The 12765-nt window shown below is 43.9% G+C and overlaps 1 protein-coding gene across 4 annotated transcripts in view; it reads left to right on the forward strand.

Annotated features, from left to right (window-relative positions):
* CLIP2 (CAP-Gly domain containing linker protein 2) overlaps positions 1-12765 on the forward strand; it is an 81673-nt gene that overhangs the window by 58238 nt on the left and 10670 nt on the right. For 2 of the 4 annotated variants that reach the window (XM_075113403.1, XM_075113402.1), the window contains 4 exons: positions 1421-1481; positions 5914-6018; positions 7621-8565; positions 11187-11244. In XM_075113403.1, the coding sequence (XP_074969504.1) occupies positions 1421-1481; positions 5914-6018; positions 7621-8565; positions 11187-11244 (1169 nt within the window). The remainder of the gene's footprint in view (positions 1-1420; positions 1482-5913; positions 6019-7620; positions 8566-11186; positions 11245-12765) is intronic. The other 2 variants (XM_075113405.1, XM_075113404.1) reach the window with 1 other exon arrangement.

Below are 12765 nucleotides of genomic sequence, written 5' to 3' on the forward strand. Positions count from 1 at the left end.
AGTAGCTCTGGGATTTGATACCCTGACCCAACTCAGCCCTGTTGCTATGTGTGACAGAGCCTTGCCTTCAGATATTCTTGGCTAAGGATAAGGTATAAAAACAATATTGGATAATAAACAGAACATGCAGGTTGGGCCATCCCAGGGCCCTGACCTTTCTGTACAACCTGGCTTTGCTAAAGACCATTTCTCTCCCCTCTACTTGTGGTGTGATGACCTTAAGGACATTCCTTCTGAGGAAGGGAAGTCAAATTGGAGTACAGCCTTACTGTAGTGCGATTCATCACCTCCCCACATCCCAGAGGTACCATCCATGTATATATGATGATGCATACATTTCCTCTGGAAAGCGAGGAAAAATCTGTTTGTCGTTCTTGGAGTCCAGTTGCTCCATATATATAATTAAGCTCTTCAGTGGGAATAGAAAGACATTTCTGTGTATTAAGTAATTGAAACCAGCATTGATTTCAATTGAATGATGCCCCTCCTGAGGACCAATTGTTCTTTCGTGCACAAGTCTCCCCGTTCTCCTAGGAGGCAGCTCACTTTCCCAGCTCCAGGAGGCCCTTTAACACAAGACAGCTGAGTTCTTTCCTAAATATTAACAGATTACTCTTCTAATTAGAGGCGATTTAGACAAGGAAGCTTGTTTATGAAGTTAGATATGTATACTCACAGCTATTTTTGTCTGTAGCGGAATCAGAGTCCTTACATCTGGCTACCAGCTCAACATCCTCATTATTGCCTTTTTTTAAATCGGTAAAGAGAACAAAGAGGACTGAATTTAGCAGAAGGTTGAATTCTTTTGTATTGTTACTGGATTTTTCTCTTCAGACTTTGCAAAAGAGTCCTATGCACTTCTGCATTTGCTCATCTGATTTTTATGTGCATTTATGTGTGACTGGCCTGTACAATCTCTGGCAGCTCACCATTTCCACATTGTGGAAACATTAAGCATGGCCCACCCTCTGCCAAGAAGGCAGTGGCTCTGATTCCCCTGAAATATTTTGTAAGGACCCTGTGCATTTGGCATAGGAATTGTCCAGTGCTTGATGGCAGGATAACAGGGTCTAAGAAAACAAGTGAAACCTGGTTGTGGCTTTCATGTTTTCAGGATCCCAGTGTCAGCAAACAGCAGTTGTGCTTGCTGAGAGGTGGTGCAGCAGAAACAGCATGTCTGTGAGCGTGCACCTTGCAAGAAGGCAAATGTTTGCTGTGTGGAAGCCTTGCTTATTAAATGTCTTGCTCCGTGTGTCTTGCTGTATAGCTTTTGCTGAGCTGTTTGTATACAAAGTTTGCCTGTACACCTCTCCTCTTAGACTTTGGTTGTGCAGGGGAGGCCCACGTGCAATGGCTGCTGAGAAATGGGAAGCTATTCTGGATGTTACTGATTGCTACTTGTGTCTTTTCCCCTCCCCAGGAAAGTGGAGGACTTGCAGTTCCGTGTGGAGGAAGAATCCATCACAAAGGGGGATCTGGAGGTAATTCCTAACACCCTTACCAAACTGTAGGTTTAAAACCTGAAAATGCATGTGGGGCCTCACCTGAATAATTTCTGCCACCTTTTGCTCAACTCCTGAACAATACATTATGTTTACTGATGGCTTTGGACCTGCTGTGAACGCCATGGTATAAACTGTGAATATTGTTCTTTGGTATGTTGCCCCATGACTAATAACGCTAGGAGCTGCCTGGAATTAATCATGTGCAGCCAGCCTGGCTTTAAATGTTGACATGAGTTGCCAACCCATGTTAAAATCTGACTGTATCTGAATGCATTACAACATGTTTTTTCACTGTAGAAATTACTTGACTGCTCAGTCACTGTCCCTGCAGTGTCCTGTTAGTAGCAGCTCACTGACACGCACAGTGTCCTGGTCAGATGCTGTTCTATTCCAGCTGAAATGCCACGTATTTTTTGACCTGCAGTAGCTCTGTGTGGAGTCCTCTGCCCACGGGAGTGGGGTTTGACACTAGGATACCCTTTCATTTGGAAGGGCTGTTGCAGTGAATATTGTGTAAACTGGAAGTGGTGTTGGGGGCTTGCCCTTGAGTGGGAGGCCCTTTGTGGGGGTGTGGGGGGAAAGGAAAAGCAAATATTTCTGTGAAAGCAAGGCTCTGCTCTACATGTGTAAATCAGGACTTTCCCTGACCTTCAGCTAGAGGGCTACGTTAGTAACAGCCAGAAATGTCAAGGGACCTGCTCCTGTGCTTCACTGTTGGTCGTATTGATAAAAGAACAGGAACATGGGAAAGCTAGGCAATGGAGTGCATTGCTATGGCTTTGATGCTCTTGGCGTAAACCTCTCCCCTTTATCCAGAAACTGAAGCAGCGTCATGTGTTTGACAGGGTGTCAGTCAGCAATGCGCTGTTAGCAGACCTTTGCTAAAGGACAGCAAGTGCATATTCCACCTAGCGTGTGGGTGCAAAATTGGGTCTCTGTTGATTCCTGAGCTTGGATGATAGGTTTCCCCCAGCGCTTTAGAGAAGTGTGATTGATCCAGCACTCCCTTTGAGAGCAGTGACTTGTCCCTATGTAAGCTTTAAGTGTTTAAGCCTGGCTGTGGAGTAATGGCAACGGGACCAGGGTTAGCTAGCAGGTATATTTAGATATATTTTTTTTAAAAAAAAAAGCCACTGTGTTTTAGCAGGATGGTGAGCTGCTGTGACACAAATGCTGCTATAACCGCATGTCCCAAACTGAGGATAGATCTGATTTTCATTTGGGCTGGGAAGGAGTTGCTTTGCAATAAGGATGTGGCCAAGCTTCTTGCAGGCTGCCAGTGTCCTGTCCCCACCTTCATGTCCTCTACAGAAGAACAAATATAACTTCTTATGGAAGACTCACAGAGCAGCTTGGTTTCCTGCAATCCAGAGAACTGGGATGTTCCCCCGTGGGTCCAACACAGTGACAGCACAGACACTGTCAGAGGGCTTTGCTGTAGTCAGTTTTTACGTCCTGTCCTCTCTAATTTGGATGCTCAGGCTGAATGATTGACCCCCTGGAGTTAATTCTCACCTTCCTGCTTTGCTGTGCAGACAGGATTTCCAGAAGCAAGTAATTGACTTAAAGAAAAAATCCCTGATTGGAAATAGGGGGATAAGTGCTCCTTCATGTTGCAGTAAGTTTGCTGGGAAACGATTGACCCTGATATTCTTCATGTAAAACTACAACGAAGTCAACCAGCGGCTGCTAGCACAGCCCTTTGCATTCCTAGGTAGAGCTCAACTAGACAGCCAAATACCAAAAGCAAAACCCAGTGACAGTTGTCTCCCCTTCTCTGGTCTTGTAGCCCTCTTACACCAGCAGCCCTCTTCTGAGAATTCAGAGGAGAATGTTTATCTTGTGCTTAACAGCCAGTAACAGGCATGACGCTAAGAAAACATCATCTCCTCTGTGGTCCCTAGATCTAGGGTTTCTGCTGAAGGCTAGGCTAAATCCCGCAGTATTTCTCATAATATCATCTAGTTTTTGAACAAAAACTGGGTGTTGAGTGTGGCAGGCAGCATTCCTAGAAGCTCTTTGACCAAAGAAATCAATGTGTCTGCAGCTTGGAGATATGAGTCCAGTTTTTGGACCTCTGATAAAGAAGGAGGAGCTGTGGATTTAGCCTTGAAATGTAGTTGTGAATTCAACCCGTTTTTGATCGTGCTTGGCAGGATCCTGATGCTATAGTGCTTTGGAAGGTGAAAAGCAATTGCAGGAAAACAAAACCTTTTAAGAAGGGCTTTTTATGGTGGAAGACTGTGTTGTTATAGGAAATATTAGCCTCTTCAAGGAACTGCCTCATGCTGATCTGGAACCTACCTCATACCTTGAACACCAGTGGGAAGTCAGTTTGTAACCTGTGAATAGTAATTTAAGGCTAATAGCAAGAAGTAAGTCTAAAATTCAGATCTGAACTTCCTCAAAGTGCGGGAAAACTTGGGATTTGAGAACTTTGAGTCATACCGGCTAGGCAAAACAATTTGCAAAAAATAAGAAACAACACAGGACTTGATGTGAATCTTAAGTGAAGCTATATTTAAGGACTGTAAACAGTTGATCTAACTTTCTTCCCTGATTATTTTTCTCCTCTACTTTCATGTGTTTTTCCAGACTTTGAAAATAGCAGGATTGGTAGATACTGAACAAGCTTGGCTGGGACCTTGAGTGTCAACCTCAGGAGTCTTGAGAGGTTTTCTGTGGGAGATTCAGAGATTAGTTTTGTAATAGGTCAGCATCTTCAGGTAGCCAATATCTGACGTGCTGCCACCAGTTAAGGTAATTTCAAAAGTTTGTGTTGCTGAAATTCCACTTGGGGATTTTGAGCTAGTGTAAATTAAGGAAAAATCATTAGTATCAATGGAATAATTTTCCCTGTAAATAAAATCAAGCCTGGAGCTCCATCCTGAGATGTAGATCTTTGAGCTTTGCAGAGAGCTGGGGAAGCCACTCAGTACAAAATTAAGTTTCTTTTATGAGGATGCATTCAGCCAACTTTTACACTTCAGTGATATCATTTGTGGGTTTTGATAATGTTTGGGGTTTTGAGACCACATCTTTTTTCCCTCTTTCAGGGGTCAGATAGACCACATAAAATATGGACTAGTCTGAATATATCTGGCACTTCATATCTTGACCATCTATGAATACATGTATAATGATACATTACAAGCCATAAGAGAAAACATGGATTTTCACAAACTTCAGTTGCCGTCATTTGTACAAAACTAACCAAAACTTGCTTTATTGTAGGAAAGGGCAGAAAACCCCTAAAACTGTTTCCAATAGAAAGAGGGGGAAGCAAGTAATTTTATGGAAAACAAAGGGCAGAAAATGGGGGTTAAAAAAAATGGTTCTGGTCAGGTTTGGGTTTTAGTAGGTCCAGTTTAATACAAGGAAAAATGTTGGTTTTGTAAGCTAAAAAATTGTGAAGGCCAGAGTCTGCATGCATTTTCCAATGTCTCCTCTCCTCTCTTTTATTTATGGGAAATTTTACATGATATTACAGTGGCCATTGCAGAGTCATGAGGTTTGCCACCAAGTGCAGTTATATGGTACTTCTGCTTTAAAAGTGAAGGGAACTGAAGCAATGCCCGGAGTCAATGCTCCTGGATTTGGCAGGTTACATAAACTTCTTGTGCTTAGTTTACTCACCTGTTTAAAAAAAAAAAAACAACAAACAAACAAAAAAGAAAAACACACAAAAAAATCGAAGTAAAAACCCAAAAATAGTTTTGTGTACAAGGCTGTTAAAGCCTTAGTGTGCAAAGATCACTTTGAAATTCATAGCAGCCCTGTTCAGAGCTAAAGCACTGGTTTATGTAAGTTTGGTATCTAAATGGCTTTGATTTGCTTTCAGTGCAGTGTGGTTTTGGTTTTAGCAATATGCCGTGTACCGTATGAACTGCTGGCTTTTTCCCCCACCTAGTGTAGGGTTCAAGCTGTCTCCAGAGCAAAAAGAGGATGGAAACTTCCAACTCTTTTCAGACTGCCTTGTGATTCTTCTTGAGGAGAGATGCAGAGAATCATTGCAAGGTCTTTGCATTCTCTTATGTGATGCAAGGGTCTTGTACTGGTGGTCTGCAGCGGCGGGAGCTTTGCTTTCAGGAAGTGTCTTCAGTATAGTCTTGACGCAGGAAAACATGGAAGCAGCTTTCTAATGCAGAGGGTTGTTTTCCCATCACAGATTCCATTTTCTCGTGAATAGCCACTACGAGTACCATGCAAAAACCTGTAGTGACCGTTTTCTGTTTGGTTGGGTTTTTTCCTGCTTGTTTGGATCTTTATTCTCCCCCTGTTGTGAACTGCCTTTCCTTGTCTTGTACACTGAAGATGATGTTGCAGCCTTCTCTTTCCCTCTCTTTCTCTCTCTCCCCCTTTCCCCTTTTCCCATCTCCACTGTTCTTTTTTCCTTATGTGTGACCAGACTCAGACGCAGTTGGAGCATGCCCGAATACGGGAGCTCGAGCAGAGCCTGCTGTTTGAGAAGGCACAGGCTGAAAAACTCCTCAGAGAATTAGAGGACACCAGGGTAATCGACCCCCACTTGCCCTGCCTGCAGAACAGCGTGCTTGCCCCCTGCGTTGATGCTCATGATGCCATGCTTTGGGTTTCTTCTTTTTTTATTCTTTTTTTGTTTGGTTTGTGGGTTGATTGGTTTTGGCTTGAATTTAGGCTTCCCTGATTTTTTTGTTTGGTTTTTTTTCATTGCTCTCTCTCCTGGAACTGGTAGTACGATATAATTTCTAGCTTTGCTTTCTTGTGTGGGGACTCGTTTCTCAGATTGAGTTTGCTTCTCTGCCCCATGCCACCATTTGACACATGAGCTCTTCACAATTCATCTTTCAATTAACATGCCCAAATAATATCTGCACTCTGCACAATTCATTCTGCCTCGAGGCTCCCCCAGGCTGTAACAGAAAATAACATTGCGATCAGCATTCCCTTTGTCCTCTCTCCAGCTGTGGGAGCTGCCACCTGAAATGGAAGATACTGGTGAGTGCAGGTGGACAGTCTCTGATCCTTGGCCACGCCTGCAACAGGACAGGCTGCCCAGATGAACAACACACCTGATCCTAAAAGCAGCCAGATGTGGAAAGGGCTTTTTCGTGCTGGTGTGGTGTGGAAGCAGCGAACTTGCCTACAGTGAGCTTGCTCCTCACCAATGGATTTGTTAGAGCTGTTGAAAACACAAATGTGAGGTTGTCCAAAAGGGCTAAATGGTTTGAATGTCCCTGTCCCCGTGTAAACTAAAAAATACCCAGCCTCCTGGGCTGATGGTTAGTGGGGAAAATGGCAATTGAAATGAAATTGAATTGATTGCTTGTGTTTTGGCACTGGAAGATCCGCTTGGTTTCCTTGTTTCTTCTGCCTTTTTCTAATATTTCATATAGTCAAATCTCTTCATCCACCCGTAGCTGCAGCCCCCTGAACTCCCTGTGACTAGCAGGTGGTTCTGCCCTGTTAGGTTGCATTCAGATAGTAAGACATTGATCCATAGCCCTTATGCTCAATGTTAACCATGGCCAGATTTATTGTCTTGCATCCTCTAGCCTTCTACGTTATTTTTACTTTGCTAATGAACTCTAACAAGTACTTCTGTAAAAATCCCTTTTCCTTTTTACACCAGGGTAAACAAATTAAGATGCAGAAGAGAGGTTTGTAGGCTGAGGATTGCTGAGCAGTAAAGGAAACTTGATATGCTTACTGCCGGTTTCAATGCTTGTGATCTTCCTGCATGTACAGTTACATTTCCTCTGTGCATCCTCTGGCAAGATGCCTAGTCTGGAAATATAATGCCCTTTCAGGACATTATTTTTCATAAACCACGGTTGCTCTCTAGCGAATTCCAAGGGTTACCTCAAAGATGTGTGTTTCTCTGTGGTAAATGAGAGGTTCATATTAGAAAAAAACAAATTGCAATTGGCACATAGACGTAACTGTTAGTTATTGGTGGTAGTTACCCTGGTGCAAAACTGTACTCAGACCGGAGGGTGCTGGGTGTTCTTTTCCTGTTTATTTGAACTTTGACTAATGTACTTTGGATTTACTTCCACTGGAGCACACTTACTAAAAGGAAGGATGCAGCGATGAGAGGTGAGGACTGATTTTTGTCTTCTCTATTGTGTTGCAGTTAACCACAGTAGCGGAGAAGTCCAGAATCCTGCAGCTGGAGGAGGAGCTGAGCCTCAGACGCAGCGAGGTGGATGAGCTTCGGCAGTGCCTCAGGAGCTCTCACCAAGCAGAGATGCCTGAGCATAACCTTGGCTTGCAGTCAGAGGCTCTTCGTCTACGAGATCAATTGCTGTCTGCCAACAAGGAGCATCAGAAGGAGAGCAGCCAGCTAAAGGAGAAGTACGAGAAGACATTAAAGAAGTACCAGCAGGAGCTGGAGAAGCTGAAAGCTGTCAATGAGAAGTATTCTCAGGAAATCGTTGACCTAAAGCATAAAGTTCAGCAAGCCACTAATGAGAACATGGGGCTTATGGACAACTGGAAGTCCAAGTTGGACACGTTAGCTTCTGACCACCAGAAGTCTCTGGAGGACCTCAAAGCCACATTGAGCACAGGCCCCGACACCCAGCACAAGGAGATTGTGGAACTGAAGGCAGTGGTGGAGAGTATAAAGATGGAGCACCAGCTTGAGTTGGAGAACCTGAAAGCAAAGCATGACATTGAGACAGCTGTTCATATAAAGGAAAAAGAGAGCCTCAAACTGAAGTTGCAGGAGGCTGTGGATGAAGCAGAAAAAAGCAACAGCAACTGGAAAATGCAACTGGAAACCAAAAGCAATCAGCACCTTCTTGAGCTCCAAGATGTGAAGGACAAGTGTCGAGATGCTGAGCTGAGGGTGCATGAACTGGAGAAACTTCACAGTGAATATAAAGATCAGGCACAAGCAATAGCTTTCTTAAAAGAGCAGATATCTTTGGCTGAGAAGAAGATGTTGGACTATGAGACGCTGCAGAAAACAGAAGCCCAGAGCAAACAGGAGATCCACAGATTGCAGGAAAAAGTGCTTGTCTTAGAGAACAAGCTGCAGTCCATGGAGGCCCTGCATCCTTCTCAGCATGCAAATGTATGACTCCTGGGTCATTCTGCTTGTTTGTTATCACTGTTAGTAACCCTTCCTAGGAGTAGCCCTCCACTGCTGCCTTGTGCAATTTTCTGAAGCTTCTGTGCCTCAAAGTATCTGGATGCTTTTACCTTCCATTGATAGTGCTTTTTCTGCACTGCATCTCCATGATGAAGGTGTCTTTGTGCTCTTGAAAGCCAGTACAGCGGCACTTTTAGAAATAAGAGTCAAGAGAAGCAAGTGGGCCACATCTGGGCCTGAAGGCATGTGAGGGCTGTGGTGGCAGAATAGGGCTATCGTGGTTTGTCAGGGGTGGGCTCTCATCCTGAGCAAGCAGCACTTCTAGCTGAAAAAGTATAATTACAATATGGTTGTCCTCCAAGGAGCTGCATCAGCCTTAGTGTATGATTGAGCAAGGACCGTTAGGGGTGGATGGAGGACAGGGTGGAAGAAGAGCCATTGCCCATGCTGAGATAGAGCATGTAGCTCACTCAGCACACGGGGCATGGTTTGAGAGCCCCAGCTAGGGGGCTGAGCTGATGGGATTGGGCGGGACGTGCATGCCAGCGATGTGGCAGAGGCAGTGGGGAGGCTTCACAGCGGATACAGGAGGCACAGGGAAATGCTGACTTTGAGGATTGTAGTGGAAGAGCTGCTGGCAAGGGTCAGGATGGCACCAGGCTGGGGAAATAAGATGCCTGGTTGAATAAGGGTCCTGAGCCTCCCAGGGAAGGCTAGAATAAGAGCAGGAACAATATGAAGTGGTCAATTTTCTGTGGCCCTTGTCTTTTTAAGTCATCCTCATGTTTTTGACTGCTATAGGATGCCATCCTGCTTTTGTGGCATGGCACAGGGACACATGGCTGGCTTTGCACGAGAGTGAAGGGAGGAGATTGCTACTTGTGGCTCTAGGCTGGATCACTGTTTGTGTTTGGATTTTGCATGAGAAATGAGAAAAACTCGACTTACAACTTGCCCCTGTGGGGATGCAGAAAATGAAAATAAGCCAATAAAACATGAAATGTGCATGTTTTAAGAATACTCATTTGAAATCTATCACTGGCAGTGTAGTCGCTATTCCAGACTGAGGTGCCAAAGACGTGAATACAATACCTACATTTTATTTGCCAGCATGAACAGCCCTACTGAAATTGGTTGCATCTCTAGGCAGCAAAGTCAAGCCCATGAATTACTGTTGGCCAAGTTAGAGCTTCGTGCCTGCAAAAGGACACACTGAACTGGACAGGAGAGGCAAAAGCCCAAGGCGGAATCTACAGGATTGATGGTGATTCCAGGGTTGCTCAACATGTTTCACCAAGTAAAGACGGTTGTGAACAACAAGTACAGCCAGGGCCCTGGGAAAAGTGGGTTGTTATTGCAACAGGTCACGTATTATAGCCAATATTCAAACAGGGATGAGTGTGAAAGAAGCTGGAGGCTTGTTCCAGAGCCTTTTAAATAAATGAGAAGGCTCTGGGGGATACTGATATTGGATTAGCATCAGGGAGTCTTTAAATAATTACTTTAACTATTTATCAAAATCAGGAAAATGTGGAAAGAAATGCATGGGTGAAAGCCTTTTGAGTATCACAGAGCAAATTCTATTTTTAAATGTCTAAACGTCTTAGCTAATTTAATATGACTGTAGTATTAACTATCCAAATATTTTAAATGAACAAATGTGTCTTGTGACCGTCTTTCCTGGACCTTCGAGTGAGAACCACAAATGTGCTTCCAAAGAGCAGTTAAATAGTTTTTCCGTACCAAAAGTACATCAGGTTGCGTATTCCCCCTTTGGGTGTGCTCCTGCGTCTGCTCAAGACACATCCTGCAGCCTCACTGGGGCTCTCGGGGACTGACCTCGGGGCTTTCAGCAGTGATGGCCAGAGCAACTGCTTGATCTGGGGCATGTGCTGAGGTCCCATCAAAGGCTGCTGGACACAAAGAGGTTTGAAGGGCTGAATTGTAGCCTCTGCCACAAGAAAGCTTGGCCGTGAGCTCCCTGGTCTCTGGCTTTTCATTGCAGGATAGGCAAAAGAGGATGGGGAAAAGGCAGAATCCCTTGTATGGGCCAGCATTTGCTTTTTATTATTTTTATTAATGTATTCATTCTCTGATAATTATTATTCTATCAAGATTTTATTAGTATTTTTACAACTTTGGGCACAGTTAAATTTTTCAGAACTTGAGGAACTTGTCTGATAGGTCCCAAGCTAAATGCTGACGAGTATTTGCACCTGACTATTTGCTATGATTAACCACAGGAGACTGGGCCAAAGGAGAGCAGCTCTTCCATTGCCCTGCACAAACTTGGGGTGTGAAAGCTGGAACCAGAGCTTATGGGGAAAGCCTGATGTCTCTTCCCTCCTGGGTGAATCTCAGTGTTGTGCTCAGCTGCCTGTTGTGTGGGGGCACTCTCAGGTGACACCAGTTCACCTTCACAGTGCCCAGCTGTAGAAGTGACCCCTCAAAAGCCTTTGTTTCCCTCTCAGTAAGGATGTAAAACATGGTAACTTGGGTACCAGATACACTTCTGCTTTGGATGGGGGTTTGTGGTTGTTAACTTTGCTTTGAATCTTTGGGAAAAGTTCTGTTTTACATCTCATATTATACATTTATTTCAGATGATTGAAACTAACGATATTTCAGAAGAAAAGATAAAGATGAAGCAGACTATGGAAGGTATGAAATTTTTTTTCATGAAACACCCTGTTCTTGTAACTCACTTGCCTTCCCTTCCTCTAACTTTCTGCCCTTGTAGGGATGGCTGTGTGAAAGGGCCTTAGGAAGCCATTTCATCTCTCAGATTTTGCTGGGTGTCATTTGTTGTTTGGCTTTTTTTTTCCCCCCTCTAATGTGGCTGAGCATATGCAGGGGTGGATGATTTTACTTGTGTTACACACCATGCGGATGGTGCAGGTTAGAGACAGATCTGGGGAAATGGGCATGCTTCCATCCCATCATTGATCTTTACAGCAGGTAAAATCCAGCCATTAAATGTAATTTGTTCATTGGAGAGGACTGCTGATGGTAGATATTAATGTGACCGGCTTGAAATAATGGGGGTTACTTTTTTATTAAGCTTACTATAAATCAAATCCATTCTTTTAATGAAAGGCAGAATTTATGCACTCAGACAATTTGTATAAAGTAGCTTTGAAACTGAATTACACCTGGCCTCCCTCACAAAGAGGGTAAGCTGTAACCCCTAGTCTGGGCAACAGCAGGGCTGGCAAGATCAGAGCTGGATGGCCCAGATGGTCTCTGTTGGGAGCGATGTCCTACCACACTGCTGTGCATGACATACGTTTTTGGGTGTCTGTGAAGGATTCTGGGCTGTTCCAAGACGTGGAAGGTGCTCCCAGATCACATCATCCCTTGCTTGTTCCCCAGAGACTCATATTTCTTGATTCTTCCTTAGGGTTGGGTTGTTTTGTTTGGGTGGGTGGGGTGTTTTTGTTGTTGTTTTGGTTGGTTGGTTGTGGGTTTTTTGTTTGTTTTTGGTATTTTGGGGTTTTTTTAGCAGAAAACGTTATCAATGTAGGTCACAAAGGTGATCTCTAAAGAACTAACTTGTCAATTCTCTTTTCAAATGGCATTTGGCTTAGGGTAGCATAGCGTTTTCTCAGTTATTCACCTCCAAGGAGTCTATTCTCTGCAAAGCCCATGTTAAAACCTTGCTGAGGATGTAGCAATCTAAGCAGAAGTTACTGGGGACTTCTGCAGGATCAAACTTCACTTAATAAAACTTTGTTTAGTTTGAGTGTCCCTCTAGCTGTTTGTGGATTCAGACAGAGATGTTTTGTCCTATTTCCATCTGCCCTCAATGCTAGCTAGGCACTGTCAGTCGTCTTTGCAGGTACAGGATTACGTATATGCAATACCAAATTGTATGCTGATTGACAGGTAATTCCTGCCTAGTGAGGGCAGAACCTAACTAGGTCCAGCAGCCACTGCTCTTAAAATGGCCACTCATTCCATGTGCGTGTTGTTTCCACACTGAATAAGCCATATATAGAAGGTGCTAAAACCAACTAGTTCAGACTTGAGCCACAAAAGCACCATACTTCAAATCTATGACTCCGAGTGCGGAAGTGCATCAGTTCCCAACAACATGTATTTTAAAAATGTCTCTGCCTTCCAGTGTAAGAGGTAACACAAAGAAATGTGCTCAAAGTGCCTTTCTGGGGTTTTTATTAAGGT

The sequence above is a fragment of the Phalacrocorax aristotelis genome, chromosome 18 (assembly GCF_949628215.1).
Source record: "Phalacrocorax aristotelis chromosome 18, bGulAri2.1, whole genome shotgun sequence".
Classification (NCBI taxonomy): domain Eukaryota; kingdom Metazoa; phylum Chordata; class Aves; order Suliformes; family Phalacrocoracidae; genus Phalacrocorax; species Phalacrocorax aristotelis.